This window comes from Anoplophora glabripennis, unplaced genomic scaffold, assembly GCF_000390285.2.
Source record: "Anoplophora glabripennis isolate ALB-LARVAE unplaced genomic scaffold, Agla_2.0 scaffold111, whole genome shotgun sequence".
Lineage (NCBI taxonomy): Eukaryota > Metazoa > Arthropoda > Insecta > Coleoptera > Cerambycidae > Anoplophora > Anoplophora glabripennis.
The window spans coordinates 1,112,956-1,130,355 of NW_019416273.1; the positions used below are offsets into that span (position 1 = coordinate 1,112,956).

Sequence of the window (17,400 nt, forward strand, 5' to 3'; positions counted from 1 at the left end):
TTTATTTCGGACAAAGGAATGGACTTTCACTATAGAAAATAATGCATATTTTCTCTATATTTCAATAGTACTTAAAATAAACTACCAATTATAATTGATTTTTTATTTTAATACTTTGTATCTAAATTTTTCGGCCTCCTTGATTTGGAAGTCAAGAGCCGCCACTGAGTTTAATATGGATTGATGAATCTTGGTTATAATTTAAACTAATTTGGGGCCCTGACGGAGATATTTAGAAACATAGTCACTCTATAAGCTAGAATTTCGACGCCACTTAATATTTCAGAAACTGGATAAGTACATCTAATTTTGCTTGGTGGTTCTAAATATGTTTTCTATTTTATTCTAAAAACTAACTTTTTTTGAGTAACTTAAAAAAATTAATCATTTATCATTATTGTTTATTACGGTTACCACTTTTACTGTCCATTTATAGTAGTTTAAGCAAAGGGTTGTCTCTTTTTGAGGCATATTTAGATCTGATGACGTTGATCCTGCTGTGGGCAATCATCAGAAGTTCTTTATCAACTATCCACAGATAAAGTTTACCACTCAATCAGTAGAAATAAATAGGTTGTATAATGTTCCTAAGAAAATTGTCAATTTAAGTTACTGAATTCAAAAATGTATATCGGTTATTATTTCCCGTCGCTCTGTAGCCACAATGCTGGCTAATTCTGGTGCTGACCTGAATTGAAGTCATCTTCAGTGGCCGAAGCTTATATAGAAGACTCAGTAATGGGAAATTATGAAGTATTGAAGAAAATACTCAGTGATAGAGTAGAAAATTCTTGCAATTCTACATCTGCAAGTTTGTTACATGAAAAAAGTTCTGTTCCGAGAATAGAAGTTTTTGGAAATGTCAGTTGTACGGTTAAAGTTCATATTAATTAAAATGACAATGAAAACTAAAAATAAGTTGTTTGTGGATAAAAACAACGATTGTTTAAAGCGAATTTTAGCATTTGCTAAAAAAAAATATATGTTGGTTTCCATTAAGTATGAGCTTTACATTGTCTAAGCATGATTTAAACAAAAAATATCTGGTGAAGGAAACTATAAAAATATTTAATTTAAACGTAATTTATTTAGATACATTTGCACACTGTCGTTAAGTTTGTTATTTAAACATTAAAATACAACCATTAATCTGATAAACATCCTGTTAGCGAACATACTCTGTATCTTCTTTTTTGGGCTTTCTAAACTTTTTCTTCATCTCCAAAGATTTCTCGTAATTCCTTGCCCTTCTGGCTAATCTCTCCTCCTTAAGACACTTCGTCATCTGGTGGTAAAAGGAGTTGCAGAATCCAACGAACTTTCGGAAGGGATGTTCCCGACGACATTCCATCAACAAATTTATCATTATGTTGCACTTCTCGGTGTGGAGGTGCGGGGAAAGGTCCGTGTGCATTGCGAAAATAACACGGATCGTTATTTGTGCACCCACTACTAAAATAAACTGTCGCTGGCAAGCTAGACGGAACTATTTTGGCAGACAGGCTCGTAATGTGGTCGCGTTTCGATGTTTGTTCTTTTGACGTAGACGTTACCATGGTAATGGAAGTAGGTAAGCCATTAAATCCTAGAGAGACAAAATCTAGACAGGGTGCTTCAAACTACTGTGCCGTGGAATGCTGGTTCTGACTTAAATGAAACACAATAATGATATACAGGGTGTTTTTTAAATGAAGTAGCAAAAATTGTACCAGTGAATGTAGAGCCAAAAATAAGAGGATTGAAGTAAAAATACCTTATATGAAAGTTGTACCCCTGAGGCGATATACCCTCTTAAAGGAGGGGATTGAAATTCACATTTTAATTTTTTTCTTTAACATGAGGAATGCTAGAGACACGAAACTTGGTATGAGCATCCTACTAATAAAGAGACAACTTTTCAATATTTGTTCGATCATTGGCGTATTTTATAAAGGAGTGAAACAGTCGACCCCATTGCAATATTTTATTAGACATTTTTTATATGAAGCAAATTATTTATTTAAAAATATTTATTGGGAATACTGATTTATTGCGCAACTTTTTTACCTATTGTAATTTTTCGAGAAAACTGATAATTTTCTAGTAAGAAAATTAGATGCGTCATCGTTCAGTAAAGGGGTAATTGCGAAAATTTGTAAAAATAAAGTAGGCGGATGTCATAACAAATAAATTGTTATTTATCATATTAATAAATTGGCATTTCTTTTTCTATTTCTTGTTTTCTCTTTAACTCAGAACCCAGTTAACCGATTTGAGCAAAATTTGCTGTTGCTTAGTTTCTCTTCATGAAGTATGCAGTGATTATGTTCCTGTTAGTTAAATCATACAGGGCGTTCATTTTACTACAACCATTTGTGAATATTCTTCTGTAACTTTTTTTTTGTACGTTTAAATTTTTACACGTAACTATCAGAAATATGTAGAGTCGAAATTATGCTCGGTTATGCAGATATTACAGAAAATATTTATTAACACATACCCCATATTTTAACAATTTAACACTTATAATGTCAGGTTGCAAAAAGGCCTTATGTTAGACTCAAAACTAGTTGGGAACTATTCGCAATTGCTAAATGAACCGGCAAACTTCAACACGGTTAGGTTCTATTGGATGCCATGGCATAAAGGCAGTAAGGAATTAGAGATTCTTTCCGGAGAATCGATGTGCAGGACAAAGAAAAAACAATGAAGTAATTAAATGTAAACTTGATTTTACAGGCTTTTTTTAAGTATATATCATATATCAAACTTCCGTTAAATTTAAAAATATTACAGTGACAAATGCGGATACCTAAATTTCTCATAGTTCTTAGTATATCCCTATTATTTTCCCCTGCAACCGCAAAAGTATATAAAAAATGTTGTAATATTTCCTTACTTTCTCCGGGCACTGAAATCCTTATTGATTGGACTTTTTGCGACCCCTAACGCAAAATTGTAATTTATCATTTCGGATTAAGGCCATATTAACTGAGCGGGGTGATAAAAACTGATTATAAAGGATCTCCAAATTAATCACTAAAGATTGTTTCTTCCATTATAATAAAAATTTCGCAATGGGGCGCCCACTGAAACTTAACAAAAAAGTAACATCCAAAGTTATCTCTTACTCTTTTTATAATATATGGAGTGTTGTCAAAGTTGAGGCATTTTTTTATATACAGAAATCGTAAAAATAAACACGCGCCAACTAAATATAATATTTAAAATGACTCAAATTTGTTCTTGATAAATAACAGCATTTTTAAATAAAAAACAGGGAGTTTACAAAGTTGTAAACTTAAAATTAATAAAATAAATATTGTTAATACTTATTGACAACCTCTGGAATAGTGATTGTCGTAAATGGCGTGTCGTCTATTCTTTATTTTAATTAATTCTACTTTAGTTTTCATTATGAAGAAAGTAAGAAAGTAAGAAATTAAGAAAGTAAGAAAGTAAGGTAGTAAGAAAGTAAGAAAATAAGAAACTAAGAAAGTAAGGGAGCAGGAAAGTAAGTAAGAAAGTAAGGAAGTAAGAAAGTAAGAAAGTGAGAATGTAAGAAATTAAGAAAGTAAGAGAGTGAGAAAGTAAGTAAGAAAGTAGGTAAGTAAGAAAGTAAGAAATTAAGAGAGTACAGAAGTACGAAAGTAAGGAAGTAAGATAGTAAGAAAGTAATAAACTAAGAAAGTAAGAAATTAAGAAAGTATGAAATTAAGAAAGTATGGAAGTAAGAAAGCATGGTAGTAAGAAAGTAAGGAAGTAAGAAAGTAAGGAAGTAATTAAGAAATTAAGAGAGTAAGAAAGGAAGAAATTAATAATGTAAGAAAGTGAGAATGTAAGAAATTAAGAAAGTAAGAAAATAAGAAACTAGGAAAGTAAGAACGTAACAAAGTAAGGAAGTAAGGAAGCAAGAAAGTAAGAGAGTGTGAAAGTAAGTAAGAAAGTAAGAAATTAAGAAATTAAGAAAGTAAGAAAGGAAGAAATTAAGAAAGTAAGGAAGTAAGGTAGTAAGAAACTAAGAAAGTAAGAAATTAAGGAAGTAAGGAAGGAAGAAAGTAAGGAAGAAAGTAAGGTAGTAAGAAAGAAAGGAAGTAAGAAAGTAATGAAGTAAGGTAGTAAGAAAGTAAGGAAGTAAGAAAGTAAGGAAGTAAAGAAGTAAGGATGTAAGGTAGTAAGAAAGTAAGCAAGAAAAAAGGTAAGGAAGTAAGAAAGTAAGGTAGTATATAAGGTAGTAAGAAAGTAATGAAGTAAGGTAGTAACGAAGTAAGAAAGTAAGGAAGTAAGGAAGTAAGGTAGTAAGAAAGTAAGAAAGTGAAAAGGTAAGAAAGTAAGTAAAATAAATAAAAAGTATTTACAAATTTATTTGATTGTATAAAAGTAAGAAAGTAAGTAAAAAATAAAAAAAATGAAGAGTATTTACAAATTAATTTGATTGTATATTTCAACTATTTTGAAAAAAATTGTCAGGTTTGTTTCATTCTTAAAATAAAAACTTTACTTTGACCGATAAAAAGAATTTCTGTATACGAGTAAAATGATTGAGGAAAAATTCTAGGCACAGTAAGGTACATAAATGCCGCATCGACGTGAGTAGAAATCGTTTTTGCATAGCCAACTACATAAAGAATAAAACCTCCAGAAATTCAACCACTCCTTGATATTTAAATTAGCGATAACACTTTTCTTTCGGGGATGGCTATAAACATCTGCTGTTTCTTGAACTTCGAAACTTTTACCGATCTTCGGATTGCCAAACATTGGGACAGCAAACAAGAAAGCAACAGACACAACCCCGTGTTGAGGAGTAAGTAACCCTTTCGACCCCCGAGGCAAACAATAAGGGTGTAATTTATCACTGGTGGAATCTGTCGTTGGGCGGACTAAATCAACCTGCCGTTACAGTCCCCACGATGAGTGGGAAAACTTTGGATGTGGAAATAATTAACAGCGGAATGGGGGAGGGCGGTTTTCCACGGACAACTTTGTCATTATCACCTTGCAACGCACCAGTGGTCCAAAGAAACAGTTAAATATTCTAACTGTAACCCATTTTAATCTACTGTAAAAGTATTACTAATTTTAATAAATCTATCTAATAAAATCTTATCCAATCAAATCTACAAAACTGAAAAATCTAGTTCTGTTTCTCACCTAGAAATTAAAACTGAAATTTCACGCTTTTTTATGCGCTATCAAGCAGGTGCTACAACCAACCAGTCGGCAAGAATACCCTTTCTATGAATCCTAATGAGATTGTACAGTTTTTGAAACTAGAACATCCTGAAACATACACTATACAGGTCATTCATTCCGAAGAACATCGGCACCGTTACTGGCTAATACAGGAGTCGACGTATTAGCAATCAAGAAATAGCTGAGGCACCAAGATTAAAATACCGAGCCGCAAGCGAGGGATTTTTAGGTGCCGAAGCTATAATGGCACGAGTACGAGTACGAGGATAATAAAAAGGCATTCAGTCTATGGTGTACTTCTTCAATGTTAAAAGCAACTCTAAAATTAAAAGAAAATATTGACGTTGGAAGATACTATAAATTCACTGCATACCTAAAGCGAAAGAACACCTCTTACAGACCCAAGAATCGCCTGTGTTTTCAGAAGAGGATATTACTACTAGATCTCTCACTGAAGCACCTGATGCCGCCTTTCTGACAGCAAAGGTAATTTTTTTTAGTAAACTTCTAAAAACTCACTAATTCCTTACTTTACAGGTAATTCTTGTCACTGGGATTGCAGGCGCCTGTAGAACTGATGAACTCTAATAAATGTTGACGAGTGATGTGGATGATCGAAGCGATACAATCATAATAAAATACCTACCAGTAAGAATGGTTCAGCCAGAAAATTTGTCGTGACGAAACCCCTGTGGATTGAGGTGGTAAAAAAGTACTTGGGGAAAACGCCTACACCAGATTTACAAAGATTATTTATTGGCTTCCGAAATGGGGTGCCAACACGGCAAAATATGGGGCACAACACAGTTGGTAATATGTCCAAAGTGATCTTAAAGTTTTTGAAACTCCAAAATTATGAGAATTACACCGGTCATGCCCTTCGCAGAACTTCAGCTACGATATTGGCTGAAAATGGGGTCGATATATTGTCCTTAAAGCGTCACGGTGGGTGGCGATCTTCAGGGGTAGCAGAAGGATGCATTAAAGAATGAATAGCCGATAAGAGACGCATTGCCGGAATGGTACAAGGTGTTCAAACGTCGTCGTCCTTTCTTGTCGCTCCTTCTGCTTCTGCAACTATTAATAGTGCCACTGTTGAGTGTGATGTTTCACCCAATTCGAACACTTCGAGTAAAATTCCAAGCACTTCGTTTTCTCCAAGACACTCGGTGCCCGGAAATCAAGCTGATAATGCTGCTGGTGCCACTACTACGTCTCTCAACATTAGAAGAGCAGGCATCAATATGACATGCCACAATTGCACGGTTAACTATTAGGTATTTCCGATAAGTTCGTGTTACTGATAATTATCTGTTGACATGTTCTGGATATTTTCTATCGATTAAAAACGTGTTTCATAACCTCCATGTTCTGCGTGCTGTGATTCTGTACTTCTATAAGTTATAGAAGTACAGAATCACAGTTTGTCAAGTGTCAAAATTATTAAGTGTCATTTTCATTATTTACCTTGGTTATATAAGTTAAGGTCATCGTTATTCACCCAGATCAAAAAGATAGAAGTTTACGCGTCAAAGATAGGTCGATAATAGTGGGCTTATAGGCTATAGTAGTGGAAAAAATATGTTTTCAAGTTTATATCTATTACGAGTTTCTCTCAATTGTTCCATTGTTTCTATTTTCTGCATCGGAAAAAACAAAAAACAGGTTTATTTTTTTTATTGCTCTAATTTTATTTCCGATCATTAAATCTCTACGCCGCACTCTCTCAGTTGGAATTTTGTGTATGTTCCCGTACAAAATCAATACGCTGTCGTTACTACAAATAAAAATTACCCTCTTTCCCAGTGTCCTTAACGAGTACCGTTCCGGGTATTATTATACAGTGCGCGCCTAAAGTATGGAATAAATTCAGTAAAAACGAAACAAATTTTTTACAGGTCGATTTTTAATTTAAAATATACATATTTTAGCGTAAAAGGCGATTTTCAACCGTCATTTGTTTTCGAGTAATGACATCATCGACATTTTTTTTAAATAGCAACCCCCTATTTTTTTTCTTGATTCTGAAAGATCGTTTCATTGTCAATCCGACAGTATTAAAATGTTGCCGTCGTACATAGGAAAGTTTTCGAGTTACACCAGGAAAATTAGCGAAAACAAAAGAGAAACTCGAAAAAAGTCCTATCCGCTAGATTATTGTAAAATTGTCTAAAGGAACATAATACAAGACATCTCTCGTCTCGTGAGTCAAAAACTTTTATTAGCTAACTTTACTATTTAAACAAACAAGTGAGGAAAACAGTTTTTTCACTTTGCAGGGAAAACCATCAATTTTAGCGAAAAGTGACNCATGATCGGAATTTACAGCGGAGTCGCGCCCGAAATATGGTTTCGTACAGTGGCTGCTAGGTCTGAGGAGCCGCGGGGGCAAGTACACTACGTTAAAGACGATAATGAAGTTTTTTTTTTTTAATTTTTTAAACATACTCTATTTTTTATTTTTTGAAAACTTCCCAGCTAGCAAAATAGTTCTATAAATTTAGAGTAATACGAGTTTTATATTCTGTTAATGTTTTATAGTTGTATCTAGAACACTGAATTGTTGCATTAAAGTGGCACATGAGACTATTTTGCCTTCAGAAACTGAATTGTTTTATAAATTTGTGGCAAGAACGTTCTTAGAGCATAATTTATAGAGCATTTATAAGATAACTGCTAATGTAGCCCTATAAGTGTATACAGTAACACAATTTTACAGCAACGGTGCTTATAGAATTAAATAATTGTAAAACCGATGCAAAATTGTGCCTTATAGAATTATACCATCTCTTGTGACACTATTATAAAATTATTCCGTAATGTCGCTTATAGTTTCTTTAGAGAACTATTGTGTAAAGGGTTGCAAAGTTACCATTCTGCTGCGGATAACAAATTACAGATATGGAAGCTGCTATCGAACTTAAGAGAAAAAACTCTTTAAGGCAGTTATAGAAAATAATAATACAGTTGTTATAAAATTATTATAGAACAAATAATACAATCCCTTTTGTTCCATAAAAACGCTATACAGAACTACCATAGGTAACCATACTTTATTTGACGCCATGTTGCAAGAGTTTATTTTGATGTGTTGGGTGTACGAGTTTTATGCAACATATCATGTTGAAAATAATATCTCTATTATACCTACATAAAAAAATTATTTTCTTAAGAAAATGTTAATACGTGAAAATAATAACGTTAAAAATTATTTAGATACTTAATTTTAATCCCTTACTTATGAACTTCTTTAAATAAGGGATTAAAATTGATATAATACATTGATTTTTTTGATCTATTTTTGAATGTAAACTTGAATTATTTATATTGACTTATTTTTTTTTTAATGTCATCACATATATCGAGCAAGTAAATAATTTTTAACGTTATCATATTGAAGTTTAATTATTTTGACGTATTAACATTTTTTTTCAAGAAAATAATTTATCTATGTATATATAGATACTAGGCCCCCATCTAACGAGACCTGCCGTAAAAGGACGAAATATTTTTATCAAAGGATAACGGGGAAATTTGTATAATATGGTCGTGACTTATAGAATCTATCTGCTTGCTGAAAGAAAATTTCATTACGATAGATGGGACTTATTTAATTACTAATAGAAATTGATTTTTCCTTATAGAAATTTAGTAACATATTTAACTTCGACCATTCCAAACCTTATTCTTTTACACTTCTAGATGTTGAAGTTAAATAATTTTATTAGCTTTATTAAGCAAGATTAAAATAATTGAAATTACCAAAATACAAAATTTGTTCAACCTACTGTTAGAATATAATAGTTTCAAGATGAGGCGAAAATACCAATAAAACAAAAAAAAAACAAATAAATTATAAATAGAACTTATTTTAAAATATAGTCAACCTTATGGTTAAAAAAATATCGTAAAATATGACAACACTGTGTATATTAAATGGGATAGATATGTTATAGTAGCTGCTTACGACGCATATTTGCTCTATAATCATTGCAATCGACACAAAAATGTCATATTAGTGAGAATCCATGTTGAAGTCCAAGATAAAGTCTTTCTTTCTGTCGCCATATTGTGAAAAAAGAAAAAAATCATAATTAAAAATATATACTATATAAATAGGTGAAATGATATCAATAATATGGATTATATTTCCTTTCTGACTATTTTATATATAGTTGGTTGCTAAATTCGTCAATTTAGAAAACATTTTTTTTTATTAAATTTCCAACATTGTAGGAAATATAAGGTAAACTGAGCGCACGTAAAAAAATTACCATTATGTACCATATATTTTACGATAAAGCTTTTTTCGCATTAAAATGTACTGCTCCCTGATGGACTCTGTACAAACCAACTAACCAATTCATAATGATGTGAGTACTCTTATGCAGGTTGATTAGGTCCATCTTGATATTGTTTCTGACATGTACAGAAACATTTTGTTTTTAAAAGATACAATTAAACGATTTTAAACTTCTCTAAATAGAATACCATGCAATACAGAAATTGTATAATGAAACAATATGCGCTACTAAAGAATAATTATATAAGAGTTTTTTGTTAGTTCTATACCAGAATTCTAAGACAGCATTTTAGAACTGCTTTGTAACTGTGTTATAAAAATTCTTTAAGACCTATGAGAACGTTTATTCAACAATTCTATAAGTATTTCCTGCAGACCTTACAGAAAGCTTAAAGAACAAAAGAGTTCTATAGAACGGTGCCCATTTTTATGGTATAAGTGTTGTAAGAACGTTTTGAAATTGTTCTTAGAACAAACATTGCTCTATAAAATTTGCTCTGGAAACGTTCTTACGATTTTTATAGAACATGAAATTGTTAGCTGGGCGTGAAGTATTATGAGGATTATCTACCATACTTATCAAAATGTTCTGTTTGTGATCTTCACTAACGCTTGGACGTCCAGGTTTTGGAATATCTACAACATTGCCAGTTTCTCTAAATTTAGATTCTATCTTATTGACTCTTGACTGGCTGATACGGCGATCTGAATGTTTTTCATTAAATAAATCGCAAACTTCCTGCTGCGTTCTAGNGCTTCTCCCACTTCTCCATTGAACTTATATATATACTGGTGGAGATAGACAAGTCTAAAGTTAGTTGACTAGAGCATTTACAAAATGTCGATGGCATATGTTAGTGATATTGACAGTGAACTTGTTGACTTAAACAGTGCAGTTATTCACCTACAAACTCTACTATCTAGTCTAACATTTAACGCAGAACATGAAGCAGACTATGGTATGGATGGACTTTATTCTACAACAGGACGCAGAAATCAAGCTGAAACTTTAAATTGTGCATACAATACTTGTGAAAGATATTTAGCCAGTAAAATTAATATTGATGTACTAGTACACACATTGCACGAACTTCATTTAACCCCTTTTATTTTACAACTCGAACACTTTCTTCCGTTGCATCTTCAAAAATATTTAGCAAGAATACTCAATGACGACAAATATGATAGTGACGTTGACGAGGGCAATGAGACTGGGGAGGAGGATAATCTGAATGTAGTGGAAGAAGTTCTACACAAGGGAGAGGAAGATGGTGAAATGGAACCTAATCAATAACTGTCAATATTTATTTATAATTACTGTTCTTCATCAATTGTATAACTTAAACGTTAAATAAATGTTATTATCTTAACAACTATATTTTTATTATAATGACAATTAAAAGTTAATAAACACTAAATTTATGACTGACATTAAAGAAAAAAAAAGCAATTATGATCAAATATACTAATTACTCTCTGGCAGGAATATTTAATCCATTTCTGCAATCAAGTAATCTGCAATTATATATATCTGCAATCAAGTAATCTGCAATTAATCCATAACACATGGCGTAAAAATATATTACCGTCTCACAATTTGCAATCAATCACCTGTCATCATTGCCCGTAACGTAATCACCTGTGACGTCAGAGGATGAGGATGAGGAGCCAGAATCGGCCAAAACCCTCTACTCTTATGTATAGAATGCCCAATTTTACGTCCAAGCAGTGGGTCAGAAATTTTTTTTATATGTCCTAGAGGGCAATTTGGAGGTCAAACTCTGAAAAACTCGACAAAACAGTTTCAAGTAAAATTTGTAGAATTCTCAATGACAAATTTCTGGTGACCTTGGATTTGACCTTAGCCAGTAGCTGCAAGGTCAAAGTAAGGTCTAATTAATATCAAATGGAATATACTGTTTTTTGATGATAGCGACGGACAGAGAGCCAAATTTTATCTCGGAATCTGGGATCAAAAAAATTTGGTCTAGGATATCCTTGCAGGTCGTTTGAAGGTCATACTCATTTTTCACACAAAAGTGATGGATATAAAAGTAGTAGAATTTAATTTTTAAATACGATTTGGAAATTATTTGAACTTAAAGCACACATTGCTAAAATTTTATCTTGTAAACTGGCGCGTTATTATTCGATTATGGGGCCTTCTGATTTGATAGAATAATGTATAGTTTCTCCTCGATACACTTTAGTGAGTTTGGAAGTTCTGGATGGGAAACTTTATAATCTGATGCCTCGAGCTGAGGCTGAGATCCTAAGTGGATTTGCTTTGTTTATCTTCTTGCTACAATTGTTATTATTATTGAAACTAATATAACTATCTAAATACAGGGTGTTTCGTGGTAAAATGACCATTTCCGGTAGTCACCTTTTAACTTCACCATCTTCACCACAGTCATTAAATGATTTTTAGCCTTTTCATTAATTTTATGGCAAATATATTTTGTTCAAACGATAATAAAAATGAAATGAAATGTCGCTGCCATATTTTTTTACTGTTTTGACATTTTCTATACAATAATTTCTTCAAAAATCTGATTTCTACGAGGACATACAAAAATTTTCCCTAGTTTTGTTAGTAAACATGCTATTATAAAATTAAAACATTAAATATTTTAAAGTAGCAAATGGAAATTAGGATATTCACGAATAAATACATCTCCTTTTGCAGTTACTGTTACAGATTTAGTAGAAACAATAATATCTAAATTTTATTCAGAGGTATCTAGACTAGGGAGGTTATGGATAAATATTTCAATAACATAAAACAAGAAATCTCAGACATTTTTACAGTGGAAAGATAGTCTAGTACCATTTCGATTTGTAAAATATACCAGGTCCGTTTTATAACACTTTGTATACTAATAAAATAATATTACCTTAATAAAGTTATACATATAAATTATACAGGGTGAGTCATTAATAATGGTACACAGCTCAATGGTAGATTGTTAACGTCAAAATATAGCGATTGAGCCAAATATGCCTTAATCAATTGCTACTCCTTTTCGCTCTGCAGGGTGTTAAAGTTGAAAAAATTGTTTGCTATATTTTAAGTATGTATGTATAGATAAAAATAGAAAATATTTTTCCAATTTTTAACACCCTGTAGAACGAAAAGAGCAATAATTGATTAAGGCATGTTTGGCTCAATCACTATATTTTGACGTTAACAATTTCCATTAAGCCGTGTACCATTATTAATGACTCACCCTGTATACATAAAGAACTACGTGGAAGTTAAATCAGAACTACTTGCAAGCTTTTTATTTAGAATAGGATGTGTTTATTATAACACTTTTTAGTATTTTCTTTTCACAGGAAATATAACACTCGAAAATACCGATTTTTTCCTCAATCCTATAAAAATAATTATTTACATCATTAGAACTCTCGCATTGTATTATCATTGTTTTGGATTTTACCTACTATCCACAAAAAATTTTATAATATCTATAGTTTTTGTAGTTACAGGTATTTGAAAATCTTTTATACAAAATATTCAAATAACTTCTTCAGGGGTTGAAATAAAAATTTTAAAAAAATCATGAAAGCTACTCTAAATAGGTACTAAATTGATGTATTGTTGTATTGCTCGACTGTTGTATTGTTGTATTGTTGTATTGTTGTATTGTTGTGTTGCTGTATTTGTGCATTGATGTATTGTTGTATTGTCGTATAGTTGTATTTTTGTATTGTTTATATATACAGATTGTTTGTAAATAAGTGCGAAATATTTTAGGGAGTGGTTACCGAAGTTATTTTGTGAAATAAAGTTCATATAAATGTAGGTCGAAATATTTTTATTAATTATGTCAAAGAATTTTAAAGATATTGACTCGAAAATGGTTGTATTTTATTTAGAAATATTGACAGCAACCTACTAGATAATGTATCAATAGAAATTAAAAATGCACAACTTGCAGTAAGATGTGTTTTATTTTTTTGCTCAAAAAACGGTGCATCCTACGAAAAAGAATGAAGAGACCAATTTCATTCAGAATTGATGGCTGATTTCTAAAAAAATATCAAAACGGGAAAAGTCAGTGGCGTGCGATTTTTTTATTAAAAAAGTTTGTGGCATGCTCGCACGAACGCCACTGGTGCAAGTAGAAATATTTGGATCAACCCAAAGAATGCACATTTATCCCTCCAAACCGTTTTTCAAATTTCGAGTCAATATCTTTAAAACTCTTCGAGATAATTAACAAAAATAAATAAAAAATTAAAATTTAAACACTCTGTATCTCGGAAACGAAGCATATTTCGACCTACGTTTATATGAACTTTTTTTCACAAAATAACTTCAGCAACCACCCCCTAAAATATTTCGCACTTATTTGCAAACACTTTATACAAAATGTATCCTTGACTCAGGCTAATATTTTTTACGAATATTTGAAAGATAATCATTGAAATCAATAGCGATTTACGCAGATTCAAGCCTTTTTCAGTTTTATAACGCGTTCTCAAATTACGCGAAACAGTTCAAATAAATTGAAAACTTCCATCTCACAAAGGAAAGCAAAAGGGGGTAGTGATATTAAAGGAAGGTTGTTCCTTTGTACAATCCAAGCGTAAGAAATTACATCCTTTCATATATCCCCCTCTTCCTTTTTTAACGTCGCGTTTATTCTTTCTCGCCATTTAATTTCATATTTCGGAGGAAAAACAAAATGAGTCGCCTTGTTAATACTCGAGAAACGTTCATTTGTTTGTTAGTGGTAACCCTAGGAAAAAATCACGAATGTGTGTAGTTTTCCGAGGACTAATCGGCGTGGACGGAGGCGCCACGCCGCGTGAGTCAACATTTTTATTAAGAAAAGGTCGGATAAGAAAAATATCAATGCTTATCCTGGAAAATTAAAACTAGGAAACGAGTAGGCTCTGGAAATATTTTCGTAGAGGCGAGCTTCAGCCGTAAATAAAATTAAAAATGTTTTTGGTTTAGAGTAAAAATATTATTTTGTCGGGAAAAGCTACAGAGTGTCCTGAAAAAGATGCCATACACTCAGGGGTTAGTACACCATAAAAAAATAAGAACATGAATGAACAAACTTGAAAAGACATTTTAAAATGTCAAGAACTGTCTTGGTTGGATACACAGCCAAAAAATCGTCGGTTTTTCAACAAAAGAAATCAACATTAACACTTTCGGAAGAATACCTGCAAATGTTTCCAGATCCTGAAACTAGAAAATCCGGACACATATTCCGGTTATTCATTTTGCAGATCAGCAGCTACTTTCTTGACATATTGTGGTGCAAACATCACTAAGTACTTTGAAGCGTTTTGGATGTTGGAAAAGCGACAAAGGAGTTGAAGGATATGTCGAAGATTCTCTTCCAACAGAAAATCAAAATTGGAAAGAAAATTTTGACTGACACTGCCTCTACTACTGCTTGTTCTATGGTTACTACTGTAAATGCTAATATTAATAGAATATTAATAGAATGATCTTCCACAAAGAAAATGAGTAATCTTAGTGTTAGTTTTGGTGGTGAAATCCAATTTCACAATACAACTTTTCATCTTAATATAAATACTAATAAATAGTTAATTGTTTAATGTTGTTTTCGTCTTATTTCACTAATGACAAAACAAATTGTCACTAGTGATGGAAATTTCATTTTCGTCACTGAAAATCGACCTATACAAAACTGCAACTGCTGTACAAATTAAATTTTAACCGTGTGTAAGAAAACCTGTTTAGGACCCTTTAGGACTCATTTTCATATTCATGTGAATTTTTTTCTTAAAATGACTTAAGATTACGTAAGAGAACATTTTGTATAATTGGTTGTCTGTGGCATAATTAACTGCATTTTTATTGAAGCAATATCCGTAGTGCATTTTTCCCCTGAAATGAAATTTTACATTATGTAACGTATGACATAGGAAATTTAACCTAAAAAAAAATCGTATTCTAAAATGTCGCTGAGAGGTCGAAGCTAGCGCTCTCTGCAACCTACTCAAAAAACGTATTCAAATTCTTCGAAAATTTAGCTGTACCAAATATTAATGCAATATATTTTTTTTTTCGAAAAATATGGCAATTTGATTTTAAAATATGTTTTTTGACGCTCGTCTCGTATATCTCAAGAATAAAAGACAATACACCCATTATTCATAGGATAAATCGTCTTACTTTTTGATGTTCTACCAACCCCTGAATTTATGACCATTTTCAAATGCCTTGAATAAACAACTGATCAGTTATATGTACACCACCATCGAATTGTTATTTGTAGATGATTAAAAATTTTATGTTCAGAAAGAGAACAGTCTGTGATGGATAATTTAGAGCTTTGGAAAGATATAATTTTAAGAAACTGACTTTTCTCGATGTCTGAATAAAACTGATGCACTGTAATATTGGAATCCTAAATTTGTTTTTCTGGACAAAATTGTATCATTGGGATTTCTGGCGAAAGTTGACGTCAAATATAAAATTATCTCATGCAAAAGTTGTAGATCGTGCAAAAATCTACAACTTTTGTAGACGTCACTTTTTAAGATAACCTCACAATTTCAGAGAAAAATGAGAAAAACAGTTTTTTTTCTTATATTTCGTTTTTTATTTCTCATTTCCTTAAAAATAACTTAATTTTGACGAAACTTGGTGAAAGTATACTTTTCTGTGTCTTAAATAAACACAATTTTTTTTAAATAAAAAAATCAAGAAGTTTCCGAGATATTCATTTTTCCGGTCTGAAACACTTTTTTTTCAAAGAAAAATTCTACTTAGGAAAATCATCATACAGAGTTTTGCTGGTGATCCTATTTTTCGTTTTGAGTAATTGATGATAATTTGCTTAAATTTAAGAAAAAATCAAAAACTGATTACACCATTCAATTGTACGGCAAAATACAAAAAAAACTGTCTCATTGTTTGACCCAAAACTTTATTTTTGTACAGTATTGCTATAAACATAAGTCGAATAGAGAATAAATAAAATAAATAATATTTTTTTTCCGTAGGATCGATTAGTGTACTAATTTTTTTTTAAATTTTGATGAATTCATAGATATACAGTGTGTTCAAGATAAGGATGGGATAGCATTAGGATATAGGAAACTATAAGAGATACGGGTTGGCTCAGATTAGGAAAAAGTGTTTTTTATACCTAACAAAGAAAGTGTTTAGAAAGTTTTAAAATTCCTGGTAGTTCCGGAGATATTCGGAAATACCCGAAATTTTGCAAAATTGTTTAATTATTTTTCTGGCTTTATTTGAAAACGAATTTTAAAATAAATTGCATATTTACATTGCCACTTTTTTCGCTCTATCCCATGGCGTCAACATTTTTGCAATCCAACGTTTCATCTTCGAGGAGCCATCATCAGATAAATTTTTTTAAATACGTCGCTGCTATTTTTATGACAAAATCTAGTCATTTTTAATTCTGAATTAGGTGATATTACTATTGTAAAAGGTTTTTAGCTGTCATTTAAATTTTTCCTGAGTACGGCTCTGCACGCTCTCAAAATATCTATTGGAGGAAGTCATAACAGTATAAAAGTCAATACGGCACAAAATATCCAACAATTTTTTTTAATCAATAATTTAAAAAGTTGTAGGTACCTAATAAAAAAATAATACGAATTTATGAAATGTTTTATTATTTCCAATTAGTAGGTATTGCTAATAGTAGTAAAAAAATTGTTGGATATTTTGTACGGTATTGACTTATACTGTTATGACTTCATCCAACAGATATTTTGAAAGCGTTCAGAACCGTAAACAGGAAAAATTTTAAATGATAGCTAAAACAAGTTAAAAAAATATAACGATTTTGCAAAATTTCGGCTTTTCGGGTTTCGCGTCAACAATAGACTTTGCAGTTAATACTTTGTATTGCTGAAATCTCAAATTATCCAAAGATATTTATCATTTGTGCATT

The 17,400-nt window shown here is 31.5% G+C and overlaps 1 protein-coding gene across 1 annotated transcript; it reads right to left on the reverse strand.

Moving 5' to 3' along the window:
* Nucleotides 1–1,047: 1,047 nt before the first annotated feature.
* LOC108903938 (COX assembly mitochondrial protein 2 homolog) lies at nt 1,048–1,488 on the reverse strand. Its single transcript, XM_018706288.2, has one exon. It carries the CDS (start codon nt 1,412–1,414, stop codon nt 1,166–1,168), a length of 249 nt encoding a protein of 82 aa, XP_018561804.1. The 5' UTR covers nt 1,415–1,488; the 3' UTR covers nt 1,048–1,165.
* Between the last annotated feature and the right edge of the window lie 15,912 nt (nt 1,489–17,400).